The sequence below is a fragment of the Miniopterus natalensis genome, chromosome 21, assembly GCF_054644295.1.
Source record: "Miniopterus natalensis isolate mMinNat1 chromosome 21, mMinNat1.hap1, whole genome shotgun sequence".
NCBI classification, from domain to species: Eukaryota; Metazoa; Chordata; class Mammalia; order Chiroptera; family Miniopteridae; genus Miniopterus; species Miniopterus natalensis.
Genome location: NC_142101.1, coordinates 19,419,072 through 19,438,179, shown reverse-complemented (window position 1 = coordinate 19,438,179; position 19,108 = coordinate 19,419,072). Strand labels below are relative to the sequence as shown.

General features: G+C 61.4%; 1 protein-coding gene across 1 annotated transcript in view; it reads left to right on the top strand.

The window, feature by feature from the left end:
- Positions 1-15,256, top strand: part of CACNA1S (calcium voltage-gated channel subunit alpha1 S) — a 30,649-nt gene extending 15,393 nt beyond the window's left edge. Inside the window, exons 18-44 of the mRNA XM_087828882.1 lie at positions 3-132; positions 838-897; positions 1,181-1,287; positions 1,418-1,505; positions 1,759-1,866; positions 2,460-2,512; positions 2,804-2,950; positions 3,328-3,529; positions 3,821-3,979; positions 5,211-5,321; positions 5,689-5,772; positions 6,616-6,672; positions 7,443-7,571; positions 7,708-7,773; positions 8,130-8,221; positions 8,543-8,702; positions 9,151-9,278; positions 9,474-9,570; positions 9,873-9,975; positions 10,071-10,172; positions 10,448-10,572; positions 11,901-12,029; positions 12,532-12,782; positions 13,435-13,499; positions 14,171-14,262; positions 14,461-14,604; positions 14,732-15,256. Coding sequence (XP_087685008.1) covers positions 3-132; positions 838-897; positions 1,181-1,287; positions 1,418-1,505; positions 1,759-1,866; positions 2,460-2,512; positions 2,804-2,950; positions 3,328-3,529; positions 3,821-3,979; positions 5,211-5,321; positions 5,689-5,772; positions 6,616-6,672; positions 7,443-7,571; positions 7,708-7,773; positions 8,130-8,221; positions 8,543-8,702; positions 9,151-9,278; positions 9,474-9,570; positions 9,873-9,975; positions 10,071-10,172; positions 10,448-10,572; positions 11,901-12,029; positions 12,532-12,782; positions 13,435-13,499; positions 14,171-14,262; positions 14,461-14,604; positions 14,732-14,983 — 3,241 coding nt within the window. The 3' untranslated portion in view covers positions 14,984-15,256. The remainder of the gene's footprint in view (positions 1-2; positions 133-837; positions 898-1,180; positions 1,288-1,417; positions 1,506-1,758; positions 1,867-2,459; positions 2,513-2,803; positions 2,951-3,327; positions 3,530-3,820; positions 3,980-5,210; positions 5,322-5,688; positions 5,773-6,615; positions 6,673-7,442; positions 7,572-7,707; positions 7,774-8,129; positions 8,222-8,542; positions 8,703-9,150; positions 9,279-9,473; positions 9,571-9,872; positions 9,976-10,070; positions 10,173-10,447; positions 10,573-11,900; positions 12,030-12,531; positions 12,783-13,434; positions 13,500-14,170; positions 14,263-14,460; positions 14,605-14,731) is intronic.
- Positions 15,257-19,108: the final 3,852 nt, after the last annotated feature.

Here is a 19,108-nt window from a genome sequence, read left to right as displayed (position 1 = left end):
AGGATTCGCGTCCTATGTCATCGCATCGTCAACGCCACCTGGTTCACCAACTTCATCCTGCTGTTCATCATGCTCAGCAGCGCCGCGCTGGCCGCCGAGGACCCCATCCGGGCCGAGTCCATGAGGAATCAGGTGATGGCGCCAGGCTCAGCGCCCCTCTCCGCTCCAGACCTCGGCCACCGCACGCCTCCCTCTGGCGCTGACTTCAGCTGCATCCTCTATGTGGCTGGCAGAGTTTCTTAGAGTTTAAGTCCCTGGAGGGCCAAGATGCCCAGTCCCCTCCTTCTGAACAGTGTTGTCACCGCATGAGGCACAGACAGGCTTTTATTGCTTGGGCTTGATGATGGTGATGGTGATGATGGCGGTGACGGTGATGGTGATGATAGTGATGGTGGTGATGGTGGTGGTGATGGTGGTGATGGTGATGGTGATGATGGTGGTGATGGTGATGATGGAGGTGATGGTGATGATGGAGGTGATGGTGATGATGGAGGTGATGGTGATGATGGTGGTGATGGTGATGATGGTGGTGATGGTGATGATGGAGGTGATGGTGATGATGGTGGTGATGGTGGTGATGGTGATGATGGAGGTGATGGTGATGATGGTGGTGATGGTGGTGATGGTGATGATGGAGGTGATGGTGATGATGGTGGTGATGGTGATGATGGTGGTGATTGTGATGGTGATGGTGATGATGGAGGTGATGGTGATGGTGTTGGTGGTGATGGTGGTGATGGTGATGGTGGTGATGGTGGTGGTCATGGTGATGGTGGTTATAATGAAATCATTGCTTTGCCCTTCCTCTCATTGACTTCTTCCCTGCCCTGTCCCCAGATCCTCGGGTATTTTGACATTGCATTCACCTCTGTCTTCACTGTGGAGATTGTCCTCAAGGTGGGTGAAGGCCATGGGACCACTTCAGCTTGGCTGTGGGGCATCTCTGAGACAGGGAACCGCACCTGAGGTGGCTCTAACTCACTCAGGGGCTGGATGGCAGGGGCGAGGGAAGGGCAAGGTGGAGAGAGGCAGGGAAAGAGGCAGAACCCAGGAGACCAGATGTGGTTTCAGCTCACAGCCTGGGGGGAAATACAGAGACCTTGCAGCAGGCAGCTTTTTGCCCCCCCTGGAGGCCCGTCTGCAGCCAGTCCCCACCCAGGATCCTGCCATCTCTCCACAGATGACCACTTACGGCGCTTTCCTGCACAAGGGCTCCTTCTGCCGCAACTACTTCAACATCCTGGACCTGCTGGTGGTGGCCGTGTCCCTCATCTCCATGGGACTCCAGTGAGCAGGGGCAGGGCTGGCTGGGGCCCCAGAGCACCAAGCCACAGGGAAGGGTGTCTCACAGCCATGGCGACGGACCAGGTCCTTGGGGTGTCACTGCCCTCAGCCCTGCCCTTGGCTGCCTCCCCAGGTCCAGCTCCATCTCTGTGGTGAAGATCCTCAGGGTGCTGAGGGTGCTCCGACCCCTGCGAGCCATCAACAGAGCCAAGGGGCTGAAGGTGAGAGGACCTGGGCGGCACCCAGGGGTGGGGAGGGCTACAGGGCCAACTCCAAAATCCTCAGCCCAGCATCTGGATACATCCCATGGCCTTTGCCCATGGAGGTTGAGGCTGAGGCTGGGCAGTCACGCTCCCCCAGCCTCTGCCTGCAGCCAGCTGGGGGGCAGGGAGGCTGCCAGTCCTGGGGTCTCCTGGGCTGGAGTAGCGAGGGTGGGGTGCTGCAGCCTGGCCCCCATCGGCGCTCCCTCCCCAGCACGTGGTACAGTGCGTGTTCGTGGCCATCCGCACCATCGGCAACATCGTCCTGGTCACCACCCTCCTGCAGTTCATTTTTGCCTGCGTCGGGGTCCAGCTCTTCAAGGTGAGCTCCGCCAGCTAGGGTGCCCGCCCTCGGGGCAAGGCGGGAGCGGCCCGTTTCCGCTTCGGAGCAAAGGGGGCCCCAAACTGGGGAAACAGGTGTCCTCAAGGCACCCAGTGTGCCTGCTGTCTTCCGGGCTTTCCCGGCTTCTGCTTGAGGAGAAAGGCGCCTCCCACACCTGCTGGGCCTGCAGGCACCCCTCCCGCCCTCATCACTGCCCCTCTCCCAGGCCTTTCTAAACAACGACCCGCCCAGCACATCAGCTCCCCCTCCTCAGCCACCTGGGCTTCTGCGCCCCCCGTGCCCAGGAGCTTCTGAGGGCAGGAGCCCATCTTCGCGCGTCGGGGAGCCGCCCCATTCTGCTCTCGCTTCCTGGGAGAACACGGCGTCCAGTCCTCTCCAGGGACCGGCCCTGCCAGGGTGTCCCTCCCACCGAGCTGATTTCAGGACATAGAGACTGACACCTGAGCACATTCCCAACACCCCGGCTCCTCCTTCCAGACCCTGGGCCTCCCTGCTCCCACCCACCCCCATTCCATCCCTGTTTCCGTGACAACACATCTCTCCCCCTCCCTCCTTCCTTCTCCTGGACGCAGGGCAAGTTCTTCAGCTGCAACGACTTGTCCAAGATGACCGAGAAGGAGTGCAGGTGTGCCCCGCTCTGCCGGCTGGGGGCGCCCGGCAGGAGGGCCACCGCGAGGGGACGCGTGTGGCCCTTGGTGCCTGGGGACCTGGGAACAGAGCCCCTCGTCCCAGGAGAGGTGCTCATAGAGCTCCTTTCCTTGGGTCACTGTGGGAGGGAGAGCCCAGCAGTGTCCCCTCAGGTCCCACCTGGACCTTCATTCGTCCTGCACACACTGCCCAGGGCCCAGAGGACACGGGGGGGGGGTGGGCAGCCCAGCCACGCCCAGTGCAGTGACTGTCCCCCGTCCCCGCCTAGGGGCTATTACTACGTGTATAAGGACGGGGACCCCACACAGATAGAGCTGCATCGCCGCGAGTGGACACACAACGAATTCCACTTTGACAACGTGCTGTCAGCCATGATGTCCCTCTTCACAGTCTCCACCTTCGAGGGGTGGCCACAGTGAGTGTGGACTAGGCCTGGGGCCACCACGGTGCAGCTGGGGCAGGGCCAGGGGTCCAGCAGCTCCTCTGCAGCCCCCAGGCCCACGGACAGTGCTCAGCCAGGCCCACCGGCTCTGAGGGTGTGTTGACCCCTCATTCCAAAGAGAGCCTGACCAGGGGCTCTGAGCAAACGTCCCCCGTTCCCAGCAGCGGAGGGCTCTCTGGTGGATTAGGACCGAGGGGGCGCTCTGTCCTGGGATCTGTCCCAGCCTTCCCTGGCTCGATCTGACGTCTGTCCCACCACTCGACTGTGCACAAGCTCCCCTGTAGGTCACCGTCCTGGCCTAGCTCCCGGCCTCGTCTCCCCAGCCCGCCCCATCTCCCCCGCCCACCCAGGCTCCTGTACAAGGCCATCGACGCTTACGAGGAGGACAGGGGCCCCGTGTACAACCACCGGGTGGAGATGGCCATCTTCTTCATCGTCTACATCATTCTCATCGCCTTCTTTATGATGAACATCTTCGTGGGCTTTGTCATTGTCACCTTCCAGGAGCAGGGCGAGACCGAGTACAAGAACTGCGAGCTGGACAAGAACCAGGTGCGGGGCCGCCCGACGGGCCTCCCGCCCGTGAAGGGTCCTGGGGCTGGGGTGACCCCAGATGCCCGGGGGAAGGAGGGCCTTCAGAGCCCCGGGCTGGACACGAGCCACATTAGCAACTGACGGGGGAGCCCACTGGCCCGTGGGACGCTTCCCCTGCACCCAGCGGGGTCCCTTGGCCATAGGCTCCCGGCTGGCCGGCCTCGGGGCTCCCTGCCGCTCACGGGCGCGGGCGTGGAGCCGGAGGCTGGCCCCCCCCCCGTGCTCACGGCCCCCCACGTCGCCTCTCAGCGCCAGTGTGTGCAGTACGCCCTGAAGGCCCGCCCACTGAAGTGCTACATCCCCAAGAACCCCTACCAGTACCAGGTGTGGTACGTGGTCACCTCCTCCTACTTTGAGTATCTGATGTTTGCCCTCATCATGCTCAACACCATCTGCCTGGGCATGCAGGTAAGGGCCGGTGGGCCAGGGCGGGGTGGGCAGGGGCCCACCGGGTTCCCCCACCTGGTCGGCCCCCACCTGTCGTGTGGGGAGACGCCGTGCAGGATAGAGAAGTGAGCTGGCCCCAGGCCTTGTTGCCAAGCTCCTATCAGCTGGTTAAGGAGGGAATTTCGAGGGAATTTGGGCATTCAAGTCACCGTCAATTCTGCAGACAGGAGCAAGGCGGGGGGCCGGAGGCGGGGGCGCTGAGTAGAAAGTGCTCTCCCGGTTTTTCTTCTGCAAACCCGAGAGGTCGAGTGGCTGGGATTTTGGCTCCGGTCCCCAGGATGGATTTAATATTCACAGAGCAGATGTCTCTTGGGAGCTAAGCGCACATGATAGACAGTGTCACAATCAACAGCGTTATCAAGCCTTAATTAAGCACCTGGTCCCTTAAGCTTTGTGTAGTAGAACCCCAAAGGGAGGCTCCCGGCCCTGGAGGCCAAGACTGACCCAGTGACACCAGGTGAGGAAGCCGAAGGGGAGTCGCCGAGCCAGCAGGTCCAGGTCGTAGTGGGTCATGAGCAACGGCTCGAGTTTGGGTCTCAGCCAGGTGGCAGAATCGGGTCATCCTGCCAGGACAGGGTGGGGTGGGGAAGTCTCCAGACCCCCTGAACAACCTGGGGGGGGTGTGTGGAAGAAGCAGGAAGCCATCCACTTTCTAAAAAAAAGTGAGGGATTCTGGGAAAGTTTATAAGGCCATAGACGTAAGGGAGGGCAGAGTCTGGGTCAGGAGAGCTAAGGCTGCTGCTCTGAGCTGCCCCCCCAGCCCTGAGAGGCCTCGGCACATACAGGGGGCTTGGTGAGCTCAGGGTCCCACCGCTGGCTGGTGGTGATGCCAGCTCTGGAGCCCAGGGGTCTTCTCTCCTAGTCTTGTGTCCTGTCGCAGAGCCCTGCCAGGGGACCTCTCTTTCGGTGAACCCAGCACAAATATGTGACTGAGCCACGGCCTTGCAACCTGTGCGTAAATGGACCCACGCAGCAGGACTTGGACTGGGCACCTCTCCTCCTCCTGTCACCTCCCTGGGGGGACAGGGGACCCGTTAGACGGGGTAGAACGCAGGAGATTGCCAAGTGGGCTCCAAGTGTGTTGAGATTAAAAAGAGCAGTGGGTGGGGGCCCGAGGAAGAGGGTGAGGTTCTGGGAATGCCATCTGCGGCGGGGAAGCCGGCGTCTCCCAGCCCCCTCCTGTGCCCCCCAGCACTACAACCAGTCAGAGCAGATGAACCAAATCTCCGACATCCTCAACGTGGCCTTCACCATCATTTTCACCCTGGAGATGATCCTCAAGCTCATGGCATTCAAGGCCAGGGTGAGTGCGGGGGCCGCAGGGCTGGAGGGTGGGGGCCTCCCCATGCCCCCCAGCCTCATTCTACAGAAGGCCCTTCACCTGCTCCCAAGCTGCTCACCCCTTTCGCCACGGCCACCTTCAGACATAGGCCTGGCAAGATGGTCGGGTGGCCCGTCCCTGGAGCCTGGCTCACATTCCCACCTTTTCTGAGCTTCCCATGGCTGACCCCAGGGCCGGGGGTGGCACCTTGCTGTGTCCCTTGTTCCCAAGTCCACTACCACGTGCCCAGCCAGCTGCACCCTGTCAGGTCTGCGACGTCCCACCCGAGGCCTGGCTTCGAGGGCTCCCCTCCCTGTGCTCACCCTAATTCCCATCCCTGTCCTCCCAGGGCTATTTTGGTGACCCCTGGAATGTGTTTGACTTCCTGATCGTCATTGGCAGCATCATCGATGTCATCCTCAGCGAGATTGATGTGAGTGTCAGGGGCGGAGCCATCCCTGGGGCGGCGGGGCCACTTGTTCAGTGAACAGATGTCTGTGGGGGACCTAGTGCGTGTGCAGCCTGGCAGCCCAGGGGGTGACAAGGTGGGAATGACAGACAGCTCAGGTTCCAGGAGGACAGAATGGGTGTGCCAGGCTGACCAAGGCCAGAGCTGGAGTGCAAGGGCCAGTCCTCTCTGGGTGGGGTGGTCAGGGAAGGCTTCATGGTGGTGGTGCCTGAGTCTAAAGTGCAGCCTGAGGGAAGGGGAGGTGGTGACGAGTTGGGGAGCAGAGCAAACCCACAGGCCGGGCTGCCACAGGAGAAGCACAGAGTAGGAAACAGAGGCAAAGAATGTTCCGGGCACTCTGAGGGGTCGGGTGCAACAGAAGTAGGTGGATACCTGGAGGAAAAGGGGTCTGACGTTAGTTCTAAGGGAGCCGCTCTGGCTGCTGTGTGGAGAGCAAGCTGTAGGGGACCCAGGGCTGACCCAGGGGGCGGGGGCAGGAGGCCGTTGCCGTTGGAGTTGATGGTGCTGGGAGGCGGTGACAGCCGGCAGCCTCTGAATCTATTTGGAAGGTCGAGCTGACATTTGCGGATGGGCTTGATTTAGGATGAGAGGGGACCTGTCCTTGTTGGTCTTCCTTCCTCCTGCTCCCTGGCTCCCAGCCTGTGGCCTCCCTGCCCCCACAGCTTTGTCCTCAGGCCCACCACCCCCGGCCCCTGACTTTTTCTCTCTTTAACTCTTCTTATGTCGGTCCTTTCTGACACCTCCCTCCCACCATGTCCCTCCTCCTCTCCCCCCTCCCTCCCCTCCCCTCGTCTCTTCTCTCCACAGACTTTCCTGGCCTCCAGCGGGGGACTGTATTGCCTGGGTGGAGGCTGCGGGACCGTAGTAATTCCGGCTGCATGAGCTCCCCGCAGCTTGCATGCTGAGGCCCTGACACGGGTTGCATGGGGTGGACCCTGCACTCAGGACTCCCTTACCCAGAGCAGCGCCCCCGCCCCCGGGGTCCTGGTTAGGGTGGGGTGGGGCTCTGCAGTAGGTAGAACATGCATGGACCTAACGGCTCTCTCAGGGCCCTGGAAATGGGGTGAGGGCTCTCTGGCTCCCTCTTTGTCGAGGAGACATCCAAGGAGGGCTGTGACGCTGGCTGGCACAGGACCTCAGTGACAGGTCTCTGGCACAGGCCTTTGAGGACACAGGAAGTTGAGCAGGGGCACTGTCCCCTTCCAGGGTCATGGGGTGTCTAAGGCGAGCACAGGGCAGAGGCCGCCTGGCTGGGGCACGGCCATGTCATGGGAACAGAGCTGGGAGTAAGCGCTGGGGATGCTGCACTGGGAGAACCTGGGGGGGGGGGGGAGAGCTGCCAGGGTCTGGGCTCAGTTGCAGCTTCAAGAGAAGGTGAGATGAGGCAGGAGGCCCCAGAGGGCAGGCAGGGGGCCTGGCCACAGCCTCACCCCAGGCCCAGTCGCCCACCTCCCTCCTCCCAGCTGAACATTCCAGAGCCCAGAGCCCAGGAAGGGCCAGCCTTGGGCGCGGCCTGGACCACTCACCCTGCCAGGAACATCTCCCCTCGCACACTGCCCCTCCCACTGCCCTGCCTGCCCCGACCCCTCGGAGGCGCCGCCCCTAGACTGACCTCTGGGGCCGCCGCCCCGCAGGACCCAGACGAGAGCGCGCGCATTTCCAGCGCCTTCTTCCGCCTGTTCCGGGTCATGAGGCTGATCAAGCTGCTGAGCCGGGCGGAGGGAGTGCGGACCCTGCTGTGGACGTTCATCAAGTCCTTCCAGGTGCAGTGCCCGGCCCGCCCAGCCTGCCCTCGACCCCTGCCTGGAGGGCCGCCAGGGACACCCAGCTGCCCGGGCCTGGGGAGGCCTGGGGGAGGCAGGCGCAGAGCGGGGGACCTCACTCACTGCCCCCCCCCAGGCCCTCCCCTACGTGGCCCTGCTCATCGTGATGCTGTTCTTCATCTACGCGGTCATCGGCATGCAGGTGAGAGGTGCTGGCCCTGCAGGGTGCCGCCCAGTTAGAGGGGCATCTGTGGGTCCTGGAGAGGCTGGACCCTCCTTCTCCTGCCTGGCATCTCTACAGCCCCTTAGAGGCTCGTGTGGTCTCAGCTCACCTCCCCTGAGCGCCCTCCCCCTCCCCTATGCAGAGTCCCCAAGTCAGCGTCCTGCTAGGAAGCTTGTCCACCCCCCTGCTTTTCTTGGGCTTACCCAAGCTCGCAAACGGTCCCAGGTATTGGACTCCAGGTCTGAGGTGGCTGGAAGGGAAGGGAACTTGGAGGAGCTCGGGGAAGGTCCGGGGACTGGGTCAGGTGGGAGACGGGGTGTGTGTGTGATTTGCAGATGTTCGGGAAAATCGCCCTGGTGGACGGAACCCAAATAAACCGGAACAACAACTTCCAGACCTTCCCGCAGGCCGTGCTGCTGCTCTTCAGGCAGGAGGCCCCGCCCCCACTGACCGCAGGACCTTTGCGCGGGAGGCAGGGCTGGCTGCCTGGTGCGACCCTCGAGGCCACATGGGGCCCTGCGCTCAGAGGCTGAGGCTCTGCTGTCCCTGTCATCCAAGAATCCCCTTTTCTGTCACTTATTTTCTGCCCTGCTCCTGCTGCCCCCATAGGTAGAGCAGGGGGACTGCAGCTCAGAGGGGAAACTGAGGCCCAGCTCACACTGGCTTCCTGGCTTGGAGGGTCAGCCCCAGTCGGCTCACCTGCCCCTGCCCGCGAGAGGAGGGGCTAACGGGAGCCCCTCCCTTCCAGGTGTGCGACGGGTGAGGCGTGGCAGGAGGTGCTGCTGGCCAGCAGCTACGGCAAGCTGTGCGACCCAGAGTCCGAGTACGCGCCAGGCGAGGAGTACTCGTGCGGCACCAACTTCGCGTATTACTACTTCATCAGCTTCTACATGCTCTGCGCCTTCCTGGTGAGCTGGCTGCATGGGGCGGCAGGGCCGGGCTGGGCCCGCCTCCCAGCCGGCTGCTGTCCCTCCGTGGGGTTCGACCTCAGGGGCTCGGGAGACTGGAGGCTCCGCCTAGATGGACCTAGTTCTGGTCGTTCAGGGGACCCCCCGCTCTATATGCAGAAAAGACAGGCTCAGAATAGGAGAGCAGTCCCTCGAGGGCACATAGGAGGGGACATCTCCCCGGGCCTGGGGGTGAGAGGCCGGGTGTCTCAGGTCGGCACCGAGCTCCCGGGTGGTGACACTGTGTGTCCGAGCCCAGAGGCAGGACACGGGCTGCTTGTGTAGGGGGCATGGGTCGTTCAGAAGGGCCCGGGTAGCGAGACACTGCGGGTCCCACGCTTAGCAGGCCCCTCCCAGCTCTCTCCTCGTCCCTGTACCACCTGCCTTCCACTTCGGTCACCTCTTACAGATCATCAACCTCTTCGTGGCTGTCATCATGGACAATTTCGACTACCTCACACGAGACTGGTCCATCCTGGGCCCTCACCACCTGGACGAGTTCAAGGCCATCTGGGCGGAGTATGACCCGGAGGCTACGTGAGTCCAGTCTGCAGACTCTGTGCTGGCCTTGCCCTCACCTGTGCGCCCACCATCCCAGACCCTGTCCCGGTGTCCAGGCTGGAAAATAAGGAAGCGTCCCCCTGCCCCGCTCTCTTCACCTCGGCCGGTCCCTGAGCAGGGAGGGAGGCTGTGGGCAGGCCTGCCGGGTGTACAACCCCTGTCCCCCTGCAGGGGCCGAATCAAACACCTGGACGTGGTGACCCTGCTGAGGAGGATCCAGCCCCCACTGGGTTTCGGGAAGTTCTGCCCCCACCGGGTGGCATGTAAGGTAACCAGAGCTGCCGGGGAGGGTGCCCCGGGGACAGCAAGAGGCACAGTTTCCTGGGGCGGGGAAGCTGGTAAGTCATTTCTGAGCAGTCATCTCCTGGGTCCCCACATCCCTCCCTGAGGACCTACAGTCTTGACAATGTCCCCCAGCTCATCCTTCCATCCCCGTGAAGGGCGTTCTGGTCAGCCTGCCCCCCAGCCCTCATGCCCTGGCCCCCCCTGGCCCACAGACTGGGTGAGGATTCCCAGCCAGGCTTGGCCTGGTCCCTGCCCAGCAGCGAGCCTCTTCCTGTCCCCGCACAGCGGCTCGTGGGCATGAACATGCCCCTGAACAGCGACGGCACCGTCACCTTCAACGCCACCCTCTTCGCCCTGGTCCGCACGGCCCTCAAGATCAAGACAGAAGGTGAGAGGTTCGCAGAGCCCCAAGTGGCTTCGTCAAGCGCCGTTGGCTTGGCCTGGGTGACTTTAGGGCCTTCCCTGCCTGTCCCTTGTCCCCAGGTAACTTTGAGCAGGCCAATGAGGAACTGAGGGCCATCATCAAGAAGATCTGGAAGAGAACCAGCATGAAGCTCCTGGACCAGGTCATCCCTCCGATCGGAGGTGCGTGCCGCTCTGGGAGGCAGAGTCCAGAGGCAGCTGAGGAGAGGGGACGAGGGACTGCTCCAGGAAGCCCCATGGGAGTCTGAGAATGGCCCAGGCCCTCCATAAATTCCTTGGATAGACCCCATGGCGGCCACCAGGGCAGGCAGCAGCCTCAGGGTGGAACCTGCCACTGGCCAGGTCAGCAAGAGGAGGGGTGGCCTCCTCTGCCCTGTCCTGGGGCTCTGCCCGGCTCTCACCGGCCTTCAGGACACCCCTTGTTGGCCCCTCTGCAGATGACGAGGTGACCGTGGGCAAGTTCTACGCCACGTTCCTCATCCAGGAGCATTTCCGCAAGTTCATGAAGCGCCAGGAGGAATATTACGGGTATCGGCCTAAGAAGGACGCCGTGCAGATCCAGGTAAGTCCAGCCCGAGCCCCAGGGGACCGGCTGCCGAGCCAGGTCTCAGGATCCTGCTCCATCTGTCTCCGTGTCCTTGAGGGTCAATGATGGAGGCACAGTGGGGAGGAGGGAGCCAGGACAGGGAAGGGAAGGTGATGACAGTTCTGGGTGGTCCACGCGATCGATCGAAGGCAATCCAACCTCAAGAGAACCAGGAGCCCGGCCATCTCTGGATGACAGGACCAGAGGAAATGGGACCTGTTCAAAGGAGAGGTTGGAGTTAGAGGAGAGCACTGTTCTCAAAGAAGGCCGCTCTCCCAGGATGCACTTAGAACGAGCCACTGGGCCTACAGAGCAACTTAGAACTCTGTTTTCTCTCATCTGTTCTTTATTTCTATTTTTTGGTGTTAATTATAATGCACAACATTTATAAATTCAGAAAATAGACATGCCCGTGGGTGGGGTGCTCAGAAGTTTATTTCGACTGCAATTTTTAGTTTGAAACAATCTCACAATTTAGAAACTTGCATGTATTAAACAAGAACCTTTTTCCCCCCCTGAACACTTTGAGACTAATTCCCAGAATGATGGTCCATCAACCCAGGACACTTTAAGGTCTCTTTTCCGCAAATGAAGGCCCATCCTCCTGCATCATTCTGCTTCACGCCACCACGTCACCACCCAAATCAGGAAGTGACCATGACAGAGGACCAGCCCATGCCAGCTTCACCGGTTATCCCAACAGTACCCTTTACCGCTGAAGGGTCCAGTCCAGAGCCACACGTTGAGCTTAGACCTCATATCTCCTTAGCCCCTTCCATCTGGAGCAGTTTCTGGTCTTTCCTTGATGTGACCTGAACACTCCTGAAGATCACAGGGCAGGGTATCCCTCTGTTTGGGCTAGCATGATGTTCCCTCGTGATAGATTTAGGACCTGCATCTCGGACAGAAATGTCACGGGAGCGATGCTGTGCTCTCGTTGCAAATTATCAGCGACACCAATCTTGATTGGTCCCGTTGCTGGTGATGGGAGCTTTGATCAGCTCAAAAACTTACATTCATGGCACATGCGATCAAAAGAGATCATTCGTCTAGAAGACTGTGCTGCGTAAAGAGATATCTCAACCTAGAGGCCTGGGAGGCTATGAAATCGTCCATGAGGTCAAGAGAAGACTCCCTGGGCACCACGAGGGTTTGGACTACCCCAGAGGCCAGGCAGCACCTGGTGTCCTCTCAGAGCCCCGAACACTGAATGTGCAGGATTAGAAATGAGTGAGGCTGTGGGGTACAGCCTGGTCTCCCCTCTCAGACTGGAGGGGGTCACAGAGTCCTATCTCCATCCCCAGGCCGGACTGAGGACCATTGAGGAGGAGGCGGCGCCTGAGATCCGCCGGACCATCTCGGGAGACCTGACAGCCGAGGAGGAGCTGGAGAGGGCCATGGTGGAGGCAGCGATGGAGGAAGGGATATTCCGGGTGAGCGAAGGCACGGCCTCCCGTGGATTCTAGGCACAGGGGCAGGGACGCATCTCAGTAGGGAGGGCCATACAGGAGGCAGGGCATGAAAGCTGAGGACACCCACCACCCACATATCTGGGGACTCAGAATCGATGACCCAACCTCCTCCAGGTGTCAAATATAACACATCCTTCCCCAGCTCCCCATCCCCACCAAGTCTCACCCTCTCCTCCCCATCCCCACCCCAGTCAGCCCTCATCTCTCACAAGCCCTCCATTGCCAGATGCCCCACCTGCCCTGGTTACCCCGGCGCTCGAGTCTTAGCTCTGTCTAGTGTCTCTGACCCCGTAGAGCTGGCAGGTCCTTAAGGACCACCTGGCTAAACCTTGGATTCTTCATGAAGAAATGGTGGCCCAGGAGAGGACCTGAGATGTCCTGTATCACTTAGCAAGTTAGTTCCACCCCCAGCCCTCACCTCAGTCCCTGCGCTCAGTCCTTCCTCTCTCCTCCTTGCCCCTAGAGAACTGGAGGCCTGTTTGGCCAAATGGACAACTTCCTGGATAGGGCCAACTCCCTGGCCCCCGTCATGGCCAACCAGAGGCCCCTCCAGTTTTCCGAGATAGAGATGGAAGAGCTGGAGTCGCCCGTCTTCTTGGAGGACTTCCCTCAAGATCCGGGCACCAATCCCCTTGCTCGTGCCAATACCAACAATGCCAATGCCAATGTTGCCGCCGGCAACAGCAACCATAGCAACAGCCAGGTGTTTCCCAGGTAGTGGCGGCAACTGCCAGCCCCGGATGTAGGGATACTGGGGTAGGTCTGGGAAGGCATGGTTAGTGGATTCCAGGTGGTTTTGGAGGGGTCACCCCAATGTGGGCAGGGTGTCCTTTGCTTGCCTTTGCGCCCTTTGGGGTCCATCTGACACCTTAATTCGAGAGGCAGGCCTGGGCTGCAGAGGCTCCTGCGGCCAGCAGGGGGCAGCCTCACGCAGACCTGGGCACCAATGCTGAGCGGTGCTCAGCAACAAGGGAACACACCTGGGCAGCTGTCAGGATCCCGGAGCCTGGGCCCCATGGTGGGCTCTGGGGTGGGACACGGTCACTACCAGTCCCCACAGCTGCCAGGCGAGCCCATGTGCAGCCGGTGCTGAGAACCAGTGGCCATGGGGCTGGTGGACAGGGGCGGGAGGGGGGGAGGAGGCATCTCTGCCAGGAGAAGCCCACGGGCAGAGGAGCAAAGCCAGAACGGGTTTGGCTTGTCCTTGGAGAGCCAGGGAGAGACGGGGGGGTTTGCAGAGTGCGGGAGCCCCAGCCCGAAGTCGAGGCTGCTGCACCCAGGGGAAAGCAGGTGTGGGCCACAGAAGGGCAGGACCGCAGGAGACCCAGCCGCCGACTCTGGTTCACGGCCCTCGCTGTCATTTCAGTGTCCGCTATGAACGGGAGTCCCCTGGAGAGACAGAGCCGCCCGCTGCCAGAGGAGGAGTCCTGGGTCAGTCTCTTCTGTGTGTCCTAGAGGCCGAGCCTTCCCCCAGTCCCAGGGAGCCGCTCCTCCCTGGCAGCTGGGGAACCCATCGGCAGCCTGTTGTGATGGGAACCAGCTGGGCCCGGAACGGGAGAGCTGGCAGAGAAGGGTGCCATCCAGTGACTGGGTGAGGCGGGAGGGGGACAGTGTGTGCACCATGAAAGGGCCCTTGGCCGGCGTGCCAGGAAATTCACACACATCCCCAAAGGACAGCCCTGGACACACTGGCACCTGGGCTCTGGGCCCTTCAGCAGGTGACCTGGCAATTCCCTGCAGGTGCTAGACTGCTGCGTGTCTCAGCAGGGCCCTGAGGATGCTCAGTGGAGACCCGGGCATTTGCCCTGCTCCACAACTCACACACACACACAGACACACACACACACCAGTTTGGCCAGAGCTGCTCAACCTCTGGCCTGACCCCCTCCCAAGTCCACAGGACAGAGACAGGCACATAGAGTGGGGGGGTACTGTGTGTTCTGCTGGCCTGGAGTGGTCGGCCCCCGGCATGTATCCACCCTCCAGGACCCCTTTCCCAGCCCGAGGGTCTCAGGGTGGCTGACAGGCCAGGCAGAGCTCTGCTGACTCAGGGCCACCAGCAGGACTCACAGCCCTCCTGCCCTCCCCCTATCCACCCACAGGACCCCGCAGCCAATCCTGTGTGGAAAAGCAGGAAAGCCAGCTGACTCAGAGAGCGGTGCCCAGAGCCCAGGCCTCTCCTGCCCCCTGCCAGGTAGGGGCAGAGCCTGGGAGGAACCCCATACAGGCGAAGGGCGTGGAAGGGCCTGTCAATCACAGAGGAGACCAGACGCCTGGGACTGCCCCTTTCCATGGGTCTTGGCTGAGGTCCCCTCGGAAGAGCTCTGGTTCCGCTGGGTCCCCATGGGCTCCATCATCCTTCTGGGGTCTCTGTTTTGTGCCTTTGGAACAGTACTCCAGGGCGGAGCGCCCCATGCCTGAAGCGAGAAGAAGCCCCATGCCAGGGCCTCTGCCCCAGGAAGCCCCCCACAGCCGCAGGACCCCCGAGAGCCCTTCCAGATGCCTGGCTCCAGCCACTGCCCTGTTGATACAGGAGGTGAGGCCATCTGGGCCAGAGCACTGGACACATTCAGGGGAGGCCCTGGGTGGCCTGGGGTGGGGAGAGGGCAGGCCCCGAGGCGGCTCCCCAGGAAAACCCTACCAACCTACTTTCCCCCCTTAAGGCTCTACTTCGAGGGGGCTTGGACACCTTGGCAGCCGATGCTGGCTTCATCACAGCGACAGGCCAGGCCCTGGCAGAGGCCTGCCAGATGGAACCAGAGGACGTGGAGGTGGCAGCCACAGAGCTACTGAGAAGACGAGAGTCCCCCGAGGGCACAGCCGGTGCCCTGGGGCCCCCGAGCCTCAGGTCCTCCCTGGGCAGCCTTGACACGTGTCAAGGCTCTCAGGAGACCCTCATTCCCCCCAGGCCATGAAACCCGCAGTCTTGGCCTGGGTTAAGGCCTCCTGGCCAGTGATGGAGAGAGGGTGCTGGAGGGGACAACGTCAGCATCTGGGGCAACCTCCCTGTCTCCACTGAGTGGATGGTCAGGGACCTCAGCAGACAATCAGGGGGAAGGAGAGTGTAGGCCCCTCGGAATTACAGGGCGATCCTAACGTCATTCAGATTGGCCTGGCCAGTGTCTGTTGGCACAAGCCCTCCCCCAACCCAACAGAACATTAAAGTCTCCAGCCCTGTCCCCGGGCACCTGGGCTCCGCTTGTCTCCTGTTCTGGGCCTTCCTTCCCCTCGGCCCCTCCCCCAGGAGGCCGGAGGGGCCTTCTGGACTCTATTCTGCGGAGAGTCCCGCAGCCCCACGCGCAGGTGTCTCGCTGGCCAGAGTCCGCTGCCAGCACAGGCCTCGAAGCCCCAGCTGTGCCTGTTTATGGCCTTGGATATCAAAGGTCCCAGGCTCCAGGGCCCCTCTTGTCCACGCCGAGTCACCACGAGTAAAGCAGCCACAGTGGACCAGGTACCTCCTGCGCCCCGGCCACTGGCACTGTCCTGCACCCGCCACCCTCCTTTCAAACCGCTTGCCCACCTGATACCCATTTCATGCTCACCGGAGCCAGGGGAGGCGGGGGCGGGTCCCGCTTGAGGATGGGGCAGTGGAGGCACAGAGAGGTACAGTGCCCGCCTGGGGTCACACAGCCAGACATAGGCAGTGAGGCCCCACCCCCTGCCCCAGGCGGCCCCTCCCCAAGCTGCTGGCCTCTCTCCTCAGCTCCTTTCCCTCTCGGAGCCCTCTGGCTGTTGCTATAGTAACTACGCCGCCTCCCAGAGCACCCCAAGGGCTCCTGAGCTGCCCCACCCCAATGCGAGTGCCCAGGCGGGGGGCTCACTGACTGTCACAGCGAATCTGAGGTCCCCCCAGCCGGGCGCACAGCCTCCTCGTGCAACGCCTCTCTCCCCAAACTCAGCACCAGTAGCTTGTCCTGACGTCGGGACCCCACCCCCTCAAACCCCCCAACCCTCCTCCAGCCCCCCAACCCCGGCCTGTGAGAGCCCAGCCTCCCCCTCCTCCTCTGAGAAGCAGCAGGACCATCTTACAGAAGCTGGTCCCCACACGGGCTGGGGGTGCCTTCTGTCGTCTGGGGCACTGGCCAGGGGCAGTGTCTGCTGGATCCCACCTTCTCCCTGCCAGGTCCCTGCAGACAGGGGGCCCAGCTGCCGGGGGAGGGATCTGCCAGGAGGGGCGTGGGCACGGCTGGGGGAGGGCATAGGCACAGAGCCGCCAGGATAGCCACACGACACGGGGAGCCCTTCATCTGGAAGGGGGGCTCAGGTAGAGGATGCTGGAAACCAAGGAGGGTGGCCCCACTCCAGGCCACCTTCAGAGTAGGCAGGAGCCCCCCATCCTCTCCTGCCCTGGTGCTGGTGCTGCTCCAGGTCCTGCCCCAACCGGGGCTGAGCAACTCTTAAAGGGGGGACGTCTCTGACAACCTCGGGAGCCAGCCGCTTCCCCACCCTGACGTCAGGCAGGTCTCATAACCTTAAGCTTGAGATCCTCCTACTCTTGGGGCACTGGAAGGTGCCAATGTGACAACCGTAGGCCCAGGCCCCTTGTGAGACGCAGGTGATTTGTTTCTGTCGGATGCTGGCTGGTGAGGGAGCCAGACCTCTCAGGGAGCAGGCCGGCCTCCCGGGCCCCGGGCCACCATTGGAAGCTGGGCCCTGGGGACCGAAGCCCAGGCAACTCACAGGCCTCCTCCCGCTTCCCTGGGTCCAGAACCACCTGGGCCAGGCACCCTCAGCGCCATCCCCTCTACCCAGCCTCATCCACACCCGTCTCTGAGACCTTCTACCCACCAGGGAACCTCATGATGGCAAATTCACCCTTCTGTCCCGTTAGAGGGCGGGGACCCCTGAGGAAGGGATAGAAGACCCACAGAAAAGTGAGGGAGATGACTGTTTATTTTGCGCTGAGCTCTGTGCTGGGTGCTCAACCCAGGTGATTTCACTTAACCTCACAACAGGTGAGCGTGGTTATCTCCCGCTGAGGACGGAGCCAACACGTGGAGTCCTCCCATCACCGGCCAGGTCACGCGGCCGGGCAGGGGCAGGACTGGAATTTGAACCTGGATCTCGGTGACTCAGACACCACCCTCTGGCTTCTGGGCTGTCTTTTGTCATTTTGTTCTGACTTAACTGTTGTCTGAACTGTAAACTCACGTGCAGCCTGGTCTCTCACGTTACCTTTGGTCGTGTCCTGCGGCTGTAGAGAAAAGACGGCCCAGCTCTGGGAGCCTGGGGACACATTTAGTCCCTACTCGGCCCCTGGATTATTGTGCAGCTCTGGACATGTCTCTCTACCTACCTGGGCCTCAGTTTCTCCGCCTGGAAGTGCAGGGGTTGAACCAGATGATTGTAGGGTTTGTGACTGTGAGGGTCACCCACACCACCCCAATCCTTTGGCCCCTGAGCTGTATCAGAAGCCCCTGCAGAGAACAGCAGGTGAAGAGCCGGTGTTCGAGGTTATATGGGTAGCAATTAAACCCTCAGTAACACTGGAAACCAAAAATAGTTTTTTTTAAGACTGGTCGGGGTGTTCGTAATCCACAGCGCTTCTCTCTCCCCCTCACTATTTATAACCAATTCTGGTTTCCTCCAGGGCTAAGTTTGTCTTCTTTGTAACGGAGGAAGTCCAGCCAAGCCCATGCCTGAGCTAAGATCTCTGAGTCTGCACCCCAATAGAGCCCCCCTGGGGTCCCAAGGTTCTGCCGGCACGCAGATCAGGGCTCTGCCTCCGGCTGGGCATCGGAGGGTGTGGTCAGCTGCCAGCAGGGTCTCCCACAGAACCAAGCACAGCTGCTGGGGTGGGGCTGGGCCTTAGGACTGGAGGCCCAGAACTCTGGACTTTCCACCCAGAACATTAGGTCGAAGCTCAGATAGCTTCTGCAATGCCGATGCCTGGATCTAGCCCTAAAGAAGATGAAACTCAAGGTCGGGGCACCTTGGAGACGTTTCTAGGGCCTGAGGGGAGCTCCTCGGTGTTTTGATTTGTCGCTGTAGGGCTGTGCCTGTGAGATCTGGGCCAGATGGCTGCCCCAAGTCACTGCTGAGTATTTTAACTACCGTAGCGTGGGAGCTTCCTGCTTTGGAGAGCCCCCTGCCCCACACTCCCCCAGGTTCCCATCTGCCCAGACGCCCACAGCTCCCAGGCAGGAGAAATGATGGGGGCCTAGGATGCCGGGGGGGAAGGGCCTCAGCTCAGGGCAAGAGTGGGGCTCAAACTCCAGGGCTCAGGGCCAAACACAGGGTAGTGTGTGAGTGTGTGTGTGTGTCTGTGTGAGCCAGGGCCTGTTTCTGTCAGGCCCTGAGGGAAGGCTTGGGGTGGGAGGGAAAAGCATACAAGCAGCTGATCTGAAGGAACTTCAGGCTTTGGGAAGGAGGGAGGAAAGGAGGAAGCTGGAAGGAGGTGGGGGGTGGGAACAAACCAGAGAGGAGGCCGAGGCTGTGTTGAAGCTGAACAGAGACTGAAGGGACTGCCCCAGGCTTCCCCTGATCCAGCTCACTGAAATCTCCCCAAGTTCTTTCCTGCCTCTGGGGCCACACCTGACCGCTGTGCCCAATTACTGCCCTACCTCTGGGCAGCGGTGCCCATAAGTCAGGGTCTGGACCTCTGACTGTCCTGCTTCCCCCCTGGAGGCCCAGGGGTACCTGCTGATGGGCTGGCGTGGCTGACCTGAGGCCCCCTCCTCCAGAAGGCCTGAGTTTCCAGCTGCAGTGCCTCCCTGGTTCTCCTGACACCCTGTGACCTGGCGGGATGGGCGGGGCAGTGGCTCTAGTACCATTTCCCAGCAGTAAAGCTGTGAGTCAGAAAGGTCACCTACTCTAGGAAGACTGAGGGGACTTCCTGGACCAGGAAACCAGAGATGGGCCCCAGAGAAGTCCAGAATCTAGCGGGCAGCAGAGCAGCTTTGCAAAATGCCATCCGGAGGGCTGACCCTAGAGCAAAAGGTCGGGCCAGTCCAGCTCCTTTCCCTTGGGCAGCTGCTGGAAGGCGATCTGGGGAGTCTGGTACTAGACACATGAGTTAAAATCCTGGGTCTGCTGCTTAT